A 14048-nucleotide genomic window follows, 5' to 3' on the forward strand; every position below is an offset into this window, starting at 1 on the left:
TGTTTGGTTCAGGTGGCCTGCGTGCCTATACCTGTGGCCTTCGGCCTTGTACCAGATAGATTAGACTGGAGTTTATTCTCTGTCGAGCCGTCGCTCGAGAAACCTAGATGGTGATCCCATCAGATTCTTCATATTGAAGATTATCTCCGGATGGTGATATCATCATGTACTTCATAGTGGCTGCTTTTTTGACGTGCTATGTCAGATCTATTCGCTAAACGAAGGGGTATGGACCTACGATGAACCGGTTAAAAAATTAGGGACCTAAAAATGCAATTTAAAAGTTGATGGACCTGGATGACACATCACCAAAAGTTAATAGACTCAAAAATGCAGTTTAAAAATTGATGGATCTGGATGACACACCACCAAAAGTTAATAGACCCCAAAATACAGTTTAAAAGTTGATGAACCTAGATGTCACATCACCAAAAGTTAATGAACCTGAGGTGCATTTAACTCTCTTTTTTTCATCAGTGCATGGACCTTAAATTCACGAATTTCATTTAGCATGAACATACATAGAGATTGATATTTAAGTCCTCTTTGGCACGGCTCATCCAAAACGGCTTTACCGGTGAAGCCAAAGCCGGTGAAGCCAGAAAAACTGACTTTTTCCAGCTTCTAGTTTATTTTAACCCCGACTTATAAAATAGCTTCACGCTATAGTGCCTCGATTTACGCAAAATAGATGAAGCCGAAGCCAGTTAAGCCGTGCCAAAGAGGCCCTTAATCGTGATATTTATTCAAAGGCTCACAGAGTAACATCAATGACAAAATTATGACTTTGTAAAGGTAACGTGTTAAAGTAAGGTGTTGTTTGGATCCAGTGACTAAAATTTAGGATATACGTCGAGAGGATGTTGTACGAGGTGTTCAGATATTAATAAAAAAATAAATTACATAATCCATCAGTACTCCACTTGACAAATTTTCTAAACCTAATTAATCCGTCAGCAGCACATGTTTACTGTAGCACCACATTGTCAAATCATGAACTAATTAGGTTTAAAAATTCATATCACAAATTAGTCGCAAACTATGCAATTAGTTTCGTAATTAGTCTATATTTAATACTCCATACATACGTCAAACATTCGATAGGACATCGACTAAAATTTAAGAGGGGCAACCAAACACCACCTAAATCGAGTAATATCTATAGGACAGAGGACAGCATGTTCACATGTCAACGAAGATAGCAGGCAAATCAACATTCGTTTAGGCCCCGTTTAGATCCGAATTTTTTTGGGTTTTGGGTACTGTAGCACTTTTGTTTGTATTTGGTAATTAGTGTCTAATTATGAACTAATTAGGTTCGAAAGTTTCGTCTCGCGATTTCTCACCCAACTGTGTAATTAGTTTTTTTTCGTCTATATTTAGTACTCAATGCATGTGCCACAAGATTTAACGTGACGGATACTGTGCAAAAATTTTTAGGTTTTGGGAAAACTAAACGGGGCCTTAGCTCATGAGCATTGATGTTCCAGCTCACCAACCATCCGGAGCTAGAAATCTCCTGTACCCAGATAAATTTTTTTTTTGGGAGGGCTTAAGTAGCTTGCGTACATGACATACAAAAACTCTAACACAAAATGCAAAATGCAGTTTTATGGGATCAGGTGGGTTGGGATTAAAAAAATCTACTACAGTTACGGATGCAGTCCGTTGACACTGGGACACCAATTCTCAGCAATCCATCTAGCCATAGTTTCAGTTGCAACATAGAGTACTAGAGTACGGAGTATAAATCACCAGAAGATACTCACAGAAACCGGCAATCTGTATTTACACTATCCCTTCTCCACTTTGTACTTCTACGTTACAAAATCTAATCGAAGTACTGTAGTTGTGATTTCCATCCAAACAATTTTGTAGAATCCAATCCTAAAAGCAACCCCAGAGTCAACTAGCAAGCAACCCATAACTTCACATCCTCCACCGCAATAAAAAGATGCTGAAAAAAGAAGAGCACAGTGTTGCACCAGTACAGCGTGGCCGTGTCCATCACCTGCGGCGCCTCCGGTCGGCTGCGTACTGCGAGAGCGGGACGAGCTCGGAGAGCGGCGTCGCGAGCGGCGTGGCATTGGGCGTCGGGATGGGAGAGGACCTGCAGACGGGGCACGACGCGCTCCGGCGCAGCCAGGCGTCGAGGCACGCGACGTGGAAGCCGTGCCTGCACTCGGGCATCACGCGCAGCATCTCGCCGTCCCTGTACTCGCTGAGGCAGATGGAGCACATGGCATCGGCGGCCCTGCTGGAGAAGGCGACCTTGGGGTAGGACGCGATGGCGGCGGCGTCGAGCCCGACGGGGGAGCACGCCGCCGCGGCGGAGGCGGAGTAGGCGGCGTCGGCGTCGGGGGACTCGGACCCTTCCGCGACGAAGAGCACGCGCGGGACGGTGATGGAGAGGTGGCCGGAGCTGGAGGCCGTGGTAACCGCTTCCCCGGCCCAATAGTCCCCGCCGCCGCCGCCGCCACGGCCGAAGCAGAAGTAGAAAGCCAGCAGGAGGGAGGCGAGCAGGACGAGGAAGCCGAGCGCGATGGCGATGGAGTAGCCGAGGCCCAGGTTGGAGAGCGAGGAGAAGAGGGACATCGCGGTGGTCTTGCCGCCGTCGGCGGCGGCGGCGGAGGTGGCGAGTCCCTAGTGCCGAGGGCGCGGCGGAATGGCATTGGCGGAGCGCGCGCACGGTGGTGGCGGCGGCTGGTGGATGCCTTGCCCTGGATCACTGGGTGGAACCGAGGCCGCGTGGGTGGGGGAGTAAATGTTGGAGGTGGCGTGGTGATATTTTGCTTTCCTTCCTCACTCTCGCTCTCGCTCGCCTTGTCGCGGGGTTCAGAATACAGATCTGGCGGGGTGGGTGCGCGGCTCGAGCGGCTGCATTTATTGACGAGGAGTAATGGCGGGGACGGGGATGCTCTCTGTTCGTGCTCCGCAGCTTGCCAGCTTGTCTCGGCTTGGGCCTCGGGCTCCGCTGGGAGTGGGACTGGGAGATGGGGAAGGAGAAGTGGAGAACGACGAGTGACCGCGTGTGGGGGTGTGGCCGTGTGGGACGGAAACTTCTGCTGGGGCCTGGGTCATCCGTCTGACCTCTAGCTCCAAAGGCGCACTGCTGCTGAGCTCAGTGGCCACTGGCCAGCGGCGGCAATGTCAATTTTTGGAGGATTTCCTGTCGTGTTGTCGTCCGATCAACTGATGGTGTTGTCACTGGGTTTTTCATGAGAAACGCGGGAAAGTTTCATTTGCAAGCCTGAAGGGCGAAGCGTACTCCCGTCGTGGCATCGGACTGAATTGCTATTACTTTCAACCTTGAAAAAACGATGACTTGAAAGTCACAGCAAAATTTGTGGCCTTTGTGAGTTGCCATCCCGTCAGTACAGCGCGTAACGCTGGTTCACCCCATGTCATGCTTGGATATGGAAGACGTAAGCTTTCTGTAAGAGAGGAGGCAAAAAGAAAACGAGTGAACGTAAGCGGTGCAACAAAAAAATCAACAACGCCGTTGCCGGGGATCGAACCCGGGTCACCCGCGTGACAGGCGGGAATACTCACCACTATACTACAACGACTTTGTTGAGACGTTGCATATTATTAAATTTTTATCTGATTACAATAGAGCGATGCTCTCGCAGTCTCGCCCGAGCATCCGCAGTTCCGCACATTCGAAGTTCCCAGCAGCATATTCCCCAGGCTACCAATTTCTGCGCTTGGCTTTACTACGGGGTAGCGTGTTCCTGCTCCGCCATCAGTCTGGTATCTCTCGCTTTGCTTCTATCCTCCTATCGACCATTAAACCCTCCGCAAGCTTCATCTTGCCCGCTCCAGCCGACCGAGTCTGCCGCATGTCGACCGGAGTTCCCGCTGCCGCGGTGTCCTCACGAATGAAGCCCAAACAGGCTGGAACACGGAATAGCTCCAGTTTTTCACGGCGACCTTCGAGGCTGTGACTGTGAGTAATCTTTCATTTGTTCTCGCCCGTGCCAACTCGTTCTTGTTTGGAGTCTCGGTGATGCACGTCACCTGTTTCCTGAATTCAGTAGTAATGCTTAGTTAGGACCTGTTTGGCGCTGCTCTTGGCGGCTCCGGCTTCTCACCTCGAGGTATTGTAGCAACACTGTAGCAAGAGCCGTTTCGGAAATCGAGGCACAAAATGAACTGAAAAGAAGCCGAAAAGAGCAGGAGCCGGCGAAGCCATAATTTCGAACTTCGCCGGCTCCGTGCTACAGTGCATGAACAGTCCCAGAACCGGAGCCTCTAGGAGCTCCTCCAAACGGGTCCTTAGTGATGCTTGTTTGTTCGAGAGCTAGACCGTTCAGGTCAACAAGCTTATAGCCTGTTCGTTTCGGCTGAATTGACTTATAAGCCATGGCTGAAAGTACGGCTGGCTGGTTTCGTATGAGAAAAAAACACTGTTCAAACCGTGAATTATAAGCTAGATACGAACGAATAAGCCAAAACGAACATGCTTTTAGACCTTAGATTGCCCATTTGCCCTCATACTGCAGAGTGCAGAGTAAGGCAGTGGTATGGACGTATGGTGAATTGGTGATACTAGTTAGCAGACAAATTTAAATCGTACACTTTCCGTTGTGTTCGACGGTTCAAAAGGCACGGAGTCAAAGAAATAAATTTTGAGCTGGTTTAGGATCCGGTCTACTTGATAGACCGGAAACCGGACTCGTCGTGGATCTCACTTCTCTCTTGTTTTTCTTCTTTTGCGTGTTCTTGTTACTAGGAGAGAAGCTATCTGCAGCTATTAATTAAAAGCATTTTGTCCGTTCTAGGATCCGGCCCACCTGGAGAGTTGGGACTCAAGGTGCCACGAAGTAATTTAGGCCCAGGTCAATATTTTGCAACAAGTTCCAAATTATAATTCATATGATTTTTTTACCCCAGATTTGACTACTCATCTTATTTAAAAAAATTGTGCAACCATAGTCAAATTTAAGTCATTCTTGAGAAACTTTTGTTAATAAAGAAAGCCACAACAAAAGAAGTAATATTTTACATGAATTTTTGAATAAGATGAGTGGTCAAACTTTGGGTCAAAAAAGTCAAACGAACTATAATTTGAAACGGATTTAGTAGTTTTTACTCCTCGCATAAAAAATAAGATTTAATGGTGATGATGATTCTCTGAACAAAAGGGGGCATTGTATTTTTTCCTAATTCGAAGAGCCTGCTCAGTAGCTTTATTGGCTGCGGTTGCAACTGAAAAAATTGCAGCAAGCAGGCCAAAATGCATTGGTCAGGTTCTGATTCGTAAAGAACACAAGTTCCTTAGTAATTTGTTAAACCTTTTGTTCTACGAAGATTTTTTTTAGATAATAAATAGGTACTACCATATCCATTTGGAGTTGGGTTAGAGTAACAAGATCATAAAAAGTATTTTCATTAAAAGTTACTTTAGTTATTGAATGAACAAGTTTGTATATCTTAAATCTTGGCAAGGCGGTGTTTGGTTGTAAGCATGGAAAAAAGAAAATGATTTGAGTACCTGTTTTGGTTTGAATAGTTATCATGTTTTTAATGCGGAAATTTCATTTGAATCGTGCTGGAGTTTCACAAGAATAAGTTTAATTTTACATGCGCAAGAATTAAAAAAATTCCCTGCATTCCAGATAGACTCTCAGGCGCCATGGATGTATTTGGTTGGGTTAGTGCTACATGGATTTGAGACATTATATGTGCTTGTTTGGTTGGTGACCAAAACTTGTCACGCCTAACATTTGGTAAACTGTGGCTGCCAAAGAAAGTGTGGTGACTAAAATCGAAGCCACACCTGTGGTAAGGTTTGGCACGAAAATGAGTCTATGATGTGTAGGGTAGGGTGCTAAGAAAGTTTGGCGTGCCATAGGTGTAGCCGTGTAGCAGTGAACCAAACAACTGTCAAAGAAACTATGGCACGACGAATCTTTGATGTGGCAGGTTTTAGTCCCCAACCAAATAGACCCTAATATCATCGACTCTATGCTCCTGTTACAAACAAAGCCTATCCAAACCTACTACGTATTCGCATAATGTCCTAGACCTTGGAACAAAAATACAAAATTAGCACATAGAATCTTGGGGCAATTTCTTATTTGGTCCTGGTTTAAAGTTGTCTTTCTTCTTTTGCTCTGAAACAAATTTTCTTACCTATTTGGCCTCACTCGAAGTTTCGTTTTTCAATCTGGCCTTACCGTCATCTCCCACCTCTAACACCGTTAAGTGGCACATGAAATGACCAAACTACCTCTGAGACATTATGAGAAACCAAAGGTCACCCAGGCAGCATAACGACATAATTTTGAGCACTTTGAATCCAATTTTCATAACACAAATTTTTATGTTATGAAAATTGGATTCAAAGTGCTTAAAATTATGTTGTTATGCTGCCTAGGTGACCTTTGGTTTCTCATAATGTCTCAGAGGCAGTTTGGTCATTTCATGTGCCACTTAACGGTGTTAGAGGCGGGATATGACGGTAAGGCTAGATTGGAAAACGAAACTTCGAGTGAGGCCAAATAGATAAGAAATTTTGTTTCAGGGCCAAGTAAGAAAGACAACTTTAAACCAGGACCAAATAAGAAATTTTCTCTAGAATCTTCGATGGCACTCCTATAGTCCCATGCTACATATTCCTTTTGGTGAAATCGTTTTAATATATACAGTCTGTTCGCTGGTTGGTTTCTAGATTGATAAGTACGGCTGGTGTTGGTTCGTTGTGAGAGAAAAACATTGTTGACTGACTGATAAATCCTGACTAAAATCAACAAACGAACAAGCTGATAGATGGTACCAAAACCTAATTCAGAAACAAACATAAAAATAAAAAGAAACCCAAATGAATGGACGCGAGAAAAAAAAACATATATAGATTGTACCTAACTTCCATTGTCCACACGAGTACTTAGCTAGTTATGAAGAGATGGATAAAAAAAAGGATTTTTTTTGTCTTTTTAATATTATATAAATATAGATAGATCGAGGGAAAAAATGCAAATTTAAAACTCAACTTGGTAGACAAAAAAAATGGGCAATGCCTTCTAAAACATGTAACACAAATCTACACGTCAAATATACATTGAGAACAAAATAATTAGAATTCAAAACTCAACTTCTTGGTAGACAAAAAAAAAGGAGAATGCCTTCTAAACTCGTAACACAAATCTAAAATCAAATATATATGTTGGAGCCCCCTAAACTTGGTAAAATGCAGCCTTTTCTTCTGTCATATAAATGCACTTGATACGAAAGTAATAACAGAAATTGTATTCTGACAATGCCTGTCTAGACATTATGGCTCCGTTCGCTTCGCTGAAAAAACAAGTCGAAACACTGTTCCGACTGATTTGTTGTGAGAGAAAAACATTGTTTCGGTTGAAAAAACAAGCTGAAAAGACGGATTATAAGAGAAGCGAACATAGACTATTTGTCTTTAGAGGATATTTCATAGATGACTTATGGAGTCTGCGACTAAAATTTATTTTAGTCATGCCAGAGATTTGGCAAGTTAAAATTGGATAAATTTTTTGGTCATAGAGCAAGATATAAGTGTGAGAAGTTGACAAGTTTTGATGGAGATCAAATAATAAACAAAATCATGGCTTACCAAATTTTTGGTTTGATATATTTTAAGAACCAATCAAGCCCTTACATAGTTATTACTTCGAAAGCATTTTTTTTCTTGGAAATAATACATTTTTCGACGTCTAATTAAAAGTGGTTCATCCAGAAGGACCTTGGCCACTTGAAGCCTCGTCGGTCTTGTCTTGCCGAATTCAAACCGCGTGACTGCTTCCCGAAACTTCTCCCCGACCATCTTCTTTTCCCAGGCCGGCCCCCACCTACAGTCCACCGGCCGCTCCACGCCGACGGATGCTATCCAAGGCCCCAAGGGCCCCTTCGCGCCACGTGTCGAACGGACGCTGACGCTTTCCTCGGGATCTCCACCGTCCGCCTCCCTGTCCACAACTTTAGACTTAACCCTTAAGTACCAACCCCGCGCTTACCCCATTTCTATACCCTCATGTGTGGTGTCGCTGCCGCTGGGCCCGAATCTGTGCCTGGAGCCTTGATTCGCCGTTAAGCGAAGGGGGTAGGCGGGATCTCTTTCCGTGGGGACGCATACTTGCGCGGACAAAACGAGCCACGGTATTCAAACGGCACTGGCTCGCATCCAACGACAGCCGCCCGTTCAAACGGAGGTCGACGGTCAGGATCGCATCAAGCGCCGTTTATAAGACGTCTTGGCCTTGCTACACGCACACGACGGCGTCTTTGTCTGAGCACAACGCGCAGCCACGAAAGTTGAGCAAGAACCAGTCAACTAGCTTGCTACTGTTGTTTCTCGCCTGAGCAGCGGCGGCGGAGAAGAAGAGAGACAGGAGGGGAGCATGGCCGACCACAAGGAGGAGCCTGTGCTGGAGTCTGTGATGGACAAGATCACCGAGAAGTTCCACAGCGGGGACTCGTCGTCGTCGTCTGACTCGGACGACGAGAAGAAGGGGTCCTCGTCGGCGTCGGCGGCGGAGGCCGTGAAGGCCAAGATCTACCGCCTCTTCGGCCGTGAGAGGCCCGTCCACTCCGTCCTCGGTGGCGGCAAGCGTAAGCCCCCTTGATTTGTTACCCGATTCACTCCTGGTTTTCTCTAGATCCGATCCGATCTAGTTATATACTGTATGTGCCTGCTCGTGCTACCTTGGATCGCTACTTCTTGCTGCTGCAAAATAGTTCGTCACTTTGTTAGTGAGCTGCTTTATGATTTGAAACTGAAAAGTGTTTGGACCGTGGTTGTGGCATCTGTAGCGTATTTGCTAAGTAACTTGAAGATTTCTCTCTGACTTGATCCGTTATAGCGGTTAGCGGCGGCAGCTTGTCGTTACCCTTAAACCCTACCATGCTCTGTTCGATCTGGACTTAGGAACGGATCTGGAATGTTTAGCTGTCCACTTGTTTATTAGGGATGTTTGGACTCATGCGGTTATTGCTTTACAAATGCGCTTGCAGCTGCCGATCTTGTCCTATGGAGGAACAAGAAGATCTCAGGCGGGGTACTTGCTGGTGCCACGGCCATCTGGCTCCTGTTCGAGGTTATGGAGTACCATCTCCTCACCTTGGTGTGCCACTGTCTCATCCTCTCTCTGGCCATCCTCTTCCTGTGGTCCAATGCCTCCACGTTCATCAACAAGTGAGCTTTTGGGATTCCTAATGTTCAAATGAAACTGAACCCATTCTGGAACGGAGCCTGCTCTGATTGCCATGAACCCATTCTGGAACAGAGCCTGCTCTGATTACCATGAACCCATTCTGGAACAGAGCCTGCTCTGATTGCCATGATACGAGCAAAATTTTATAAGTTCTCTAATTTTACGGTGTTGCTGATTTTCAGGTCCCCACCAAACATCCCTGAGGTGAAAATCCCTGAGGATGTGGCTGTTAATGTTGCACTGCAACTGAGATATGAGATCAACAGGGGCTTTGCTACCTTGAGGGAGATTGGACATGGCCGTGATCTGAAGAAATTCCTAATTGTATGTTGGTTTTCTTTCAGCATTTTGTGCTCAGTGTAAGGAAATTTTTGGTACCGTGCTGATGCCTAGCACTTTTTTCTTCAGGTTATCGCAGGTCTCTGGCTTCTTTCAGTTCTTGGGAGCTGCTGCAACTTCCTGACACTGTTCTATATTGGTAATGACTGTGACTCCTCTGTTACTAATGTTTCTCTTGGTGTTGATTCAAGTTTGAATGAAATTTATGCCTCTATTGCAGTCTTTGTGGCACTGTACACTGTACCAGTTCTGTATGAGAAATATGAGGACAAGGTTGATGCTTTTGGTGAGAAGGCGATGATTGAACTGAAGAAGTATTATGCCATTTTCGATGAGAAGTGCCTATCGAAGATTCCAAAGGGACCCCTTAAGGATAAGAAGCACTAGATTGGTAGTAAGGTACTTGCTATGAATCAACATCTACGTTAAGTCACTACCTGTCACCTTCTCTGTAGGATGGTGCTTGGTCCTGGTCTCTAGTTGATAGTATATAATCTGTATGGGCAACTCTGGTGTGACTGACAGTTGTGTTTTGCTGATCTTTAAAGTCATGTCGGCTGAAAATTGTTGATCTTGTTTTTGGTTTCAACTTTCAGCATAGTTGCCTGGAAGCTTGAAATATATTATGTGCTCTATCAATGTCATGTGAACTTTGTCCTACACCTTTATTATTGACTTGGCGCCTTTTGCAAGTGCTAGATTAGTGAAGTGTGCACATTTCTGTTCATATGCAATGGTAGTATTTTATTTGATCTAATAAGATAATGTGGTCCATTGTCTTGAGGTGTGTGTGCATCCCATATGCATCATTGCGGGAAAGTTATTTGAGTGAAGGTCCCAGCAGAGGCTTGATCTGAAAGTATGAGAACTCTCTAACATTATAACCTTCACATATGGACTGTGCCATGTCGTACAATGCCTGAATGTTGCTTGATATTTCACAGCATTTCATACCATGGCCACAAATGCACTCAACTATGCAATGTAAATTATTCACCTGAGAGTTATATTGGGGGAAGGTCCTAGCAGATATGGATTGTACCATGTCGTACAATGCTTCAATGCTGCCTATATTTCACTTCATTTCATAACATGGCCACACACATAGGCACTGAACTATGTCTGATGTCTGGATGTCTTTTGACGTTTGCACTTATAAGAAAGGATACAATCTGAATCTGTCAAGGTTATACAATCTAATAACAGTGCTTCTAGTTGAATGACATATGCTTGGTTTTCAGCCATTTGGGTTCAAATGATCGGGTCTGTTATTTTGTGACTTCCAGAATTATAAATTGTGTGACTGCAGTTTAGTTTGGGCAGTTTCAATGGTTACACGTGAATTGCAATGCCTTTTCGTTTCTGAAATGAAGATTGAACCCCCTTGGTTTGCTTAGTAGGTAAACTAGAGAACTGGCGCTCGAGCGTCTTAATCTGGCCAGTGACCTTCATTTGGATTGGACCATTTGTGTTTGGTGCTAGCTATGTTGTTGCCTTGCCCCTTGAGAATATTGCATTGTCAATGGAGAGAACCAGGCGTCGAGACATTATCCTTCCTATACATTGGAATTCAGGAACTTATCTCGGCATTACTCTCCTAATATGAAAGGCCATTGTCATATTGTTTTGAAACAGATAGACTTGGATGTAATACTTGTATATTTAACATTTTAAAGTGTAATGTCTTATACTGCTTCATTTGCTATGGACACCTGGAATACCAAAGGGAAATTAGAAAACCATGCATGATGTGCATTGACACGTCGGCTAGAAATTAGTAGACGAACATGCATGATGTGCGTTGACACGTCGGCTATATTTTATTTCGCTATCAAGAAGTGGAATGAACACCGTAGTGTAATAGTTAAAGAAACGGTTAAAGATAGAACAAACAACTGTATATTGTGTTTGTCGGCGCAAAAACGTGTAGATGCGTCTCCGAACGGATCTGCTTGATAGAGCAAGGTTGGAGATCCGTTTGGTTTCAACGCAGGGCTCATCGATTCTGTGAATTTCCGAAGGCGTGCCAGTCAATTTGAGCTGCAACTGATAAGGAGAGAGTTTATTAGTAATTTAAGGTGGAACACGTCGGTTTTTGCTTAAACAGTTTCAAGTGTGCCGCTTCGGAAGCGGTTAGACGGGAAAAATCGACTAAACAGTCGATACACGAAGAAATCGGCTATTAAGGACTGTAAAGCTCGTGGTTTGCGATTGATTTTATGATGACAAGTACAATGCATATAGATGTAAGTAAAATCATCAGCTAGGCGGATATTATCAGTATAAAGTATTGAGCCGAAGAATCTAACGAGAAAGGATATAACATGCGAATAAATTGACTGTCTAATATAAATAGATCTACAAACGCTCTGAATCTAATATGTTACTATCAATAGTGAGGTTCGACTAGATCGATGACAGCTATGATGATAATAACAAACTAAAACAAAAAATTCATAAAACCGTTTATATATTGATAGGTTTTCTGAAAGACATACTATATGTGTGAAAGCACAAATGAATCGGCTAAAATAGTCGACTATTTGATATGAGCAGACCTATAAACTTATCAGACTTAACCTATTATCTTTAACAGTGGGGTTCCACCGGATCGATGGCAGCCGTGGTAAAGACAACAAATCAATCCTTTAAAATAAACAAATCTATTCATATTTAACAGAATCGTGTAGACACACTTCAGGCGTTAAAGTGCAGGCGGTCGGCTATTTAGCCGATGCAGACATAGCAAACAGCTAAGGTCACACCTGGTCGAAAGCAAATCTATCAACTAACATCATTCGATCTAGAGTGCCATCAGTGGGGATCGACCGGATCGTTACAGCCATAATGTCGATCTATAGATCAGATTTAACTAGTCAGTAAACCTTCTCAAGATCAGACATGCCTTAGCCGCGTACTGTGCACAATCAAGATTGAAGTAGAACGGTCGATAAAACATAATCCATCGTTTGAAGTAAAAAATATCGTAATATAGAAAAATAAACGATGGACTAAAAGGATGTGAGGCCGATTTAGATCGATCTCGATTGGGCAGGTTGATATTGCTGAAACTAATGACAATAAGAATATCAACAAGATCAGTAACATAATAAATCTACCCGAAGGATGTCACCCTCAGGTAGAGCCGATAACTTGACCTTAATCTGATTCGAGGAGTGGATATCGAACTTAACCGATGCAGCTGTACTTAAACTAGATAAGGATCGATAGCTAACTTATACTAGAGCTCGTAAGAGGTCAGCCGAACCGATGCAGCCTTACAAACAAAAGTATAAGCCTTGACAAGCCGGAGGTCAACTAGATTGATGCTGCTCTGCTTGTTGAAGAACTCACTGAAAAACTACATTACTCCTACTCCTCAAGGTTGGTGAAAGGACCTAGGATGCCGCCTAGAGGGGGTGAATAGGCGTTTCTGAAAATTAACACCTTTAAATGCGGAAACATTTAGAAAAAGGAGTTTTCAAAATGGAAACTCTGAATTATGAGTAATACCACCCATCACAAGTTAACCACAGAGTAAGCAAGGTATAAAGAATATATCTAGAATCTACAACCCTGCAACACAAAGTTAGAACAGAGAATAAATATTTTCAGCACAAGTATGAAATACCGGACGTGTTCAATATGTATACCGGACGTGTCCGGTATACACGATAATTTGTTTTACCGAAGTTCGGACTCGTTCGAGTCCTACTCTCCGTTGAGGGGGCTATGGGCGACCCAGCGAAGGTTAGCCCTAGAGGGTACCACGAAGGTCACTCTAGCCGGAGTCTTTTCCAACTTCTTTTCCTCCTTCCACTAGTTGATTCTGAGACGGCGGAATCGACCATTACAAACTTTTCGAGGCACATCACAATCTCTCGGGTGCTCTCCGGTGACGCTTAGCCGTCTAGGACCGAAGAGTCCAAGAGTAACAAATGCGAGTCACGAGATTGATAATATGCACAAGTGCTCAAGTGCTTAGATGACTCTTTTTTTGAATTTCTCTCAACCCACTAATTGATTTGGCAATTTGGATCACACACTCACTAAGAGAGGGTTTGGGAGAGTTGGCAAGGCTCAAAAACATGTATGTGTATCAACAGAATCAGCAGCCTCCAAAGGTGGAGGCATGGGGGTATTTATAGCCCCCTTGGAAAAATTAGCCGTTTTATAGCCGTTGCCGTTCGGTATGACTTACACTGCGCCAACGGTAACTGAGTTACAGTAACGTTGTGAGGCGTCGGAACTCCCGATGAATGCTAGAACTTCCGACCATCGGAACTCCCGACTTACGTTGAAACTCCCGACCCTCAACACATTTGAAAACTAAGGTAACTGGGTTAAAGTATGTGAGGTGTTAGAACTCTCGACTCATGCCGAAAACTTTCGACCGTCGGAACTCCTGACTCACATCGGAACTCCTGACCCTTAAGGCATTTGAAAACTAACCGTTGGCTTCTGGTCGTCCATATCGGACAAGTCTGGTATGAATACCGGACACGTCCGGTATGACCA

The 14048-nt window shown here is 44.1% G+C and overlaps 2 protein-coding genes and 1 non-coding gene across 3 annotated transcripts; 1 reads left to right on the forward strand and 2 right to left on the reverse strand.

Annotated features, from left to right (window-relative positions):
* Positions 1–1627: 1627 nt before the first annotated feature.
* Positions 1628–2994, reverse strand: LOC136452928 (RING-H2 finger protein ATL67-like). Its single transcript, XM_066453502.1, has one exon. It carries the CDS (start codon positions 2593–2595, stop codon positions 2008–2010), a length of 588 nt encoding a protein of 195 aa, XP_066309599.1. The 5' UTR covers positions 2596–2994; the 3' UTR covers positions 1628–2007.
* Positions 2995–3497: 503 nt separating this feature from the next.
* Positions 3498–3569, reverse strand: TRNAD-GUC (transfer RNA aspartic acid (anticodon GUC)). The gene has a single exon. It is a non-coding gene; the product is annotated as a tRNA-Asp (tRNA).
* A 4347-nt stretch (positions 3570–7916) lies between these two features.
* LOC136450421 (reticulon-like protein B1) lies at positions 7917–10190 on the forward strand. The gene is made up of 5 exons (XM_066450844.1): positions 7917–8589; positions 8992–9172; positions 9374–9515; positions 9600–9669; positions 9751–10190. The coding sequence occupies exons 1-5, from the start codon at positions 8379–8381 to the stop codon at positions 9915–9917; spliced, it is 771 nt and encodes a 256-aa protein (XP_066306941.1). The 5' UTR covers positions 7917–8378; the 3' UTR covers positions 9918–10190.
* Positions 10191–14048: the final 3858 nt, after the last annotated feature.

This window comes from Miscanthus floridulus, chromosome 5 (assembly GCF_019320115.1).
Source record: "Miscanthus floridulus cultivar M001 chromosome 5, ASM1932011v1, whole genome shotgun sequence".
Classification (NCBI taxonomy): Eukaryota; Viridiplantae; Streptophyta; class Magnoliopsida; order Poales; family Poaceae; genus Miscanthus; species Miscanthus floridulus.

Coding starts and splice junctions, on each gene's coding strand:
- LOC136452928 (XM_066453502.1), bottom strand. CDS start 2,595: ATGTCCCTCTTCTCCTCGCTCTCCAACCTGGGCCTCGGCTACTCCATC.
- LOC136450421 (XM_066450844.1), top strand. CDS start 8,379: ATGGCCGACCACAAGGAGGAGCCTGTGCTGGAGTCTGTGATGGACAAG. Junction 9,173..9,373: donor GCCTCCACGTTCATCAACAA/GTGAGCTTTTGG, acceptor GCTGATTTTCAG/GTCCCCACCAAACATCCCTG. Junction 9,670..9,750: donor CCTGACACTGTTCTATATTG/GTAATGACTGTG, acceptor CCTCTATTGCAG/TCTTTGTGGCACTGTACACT.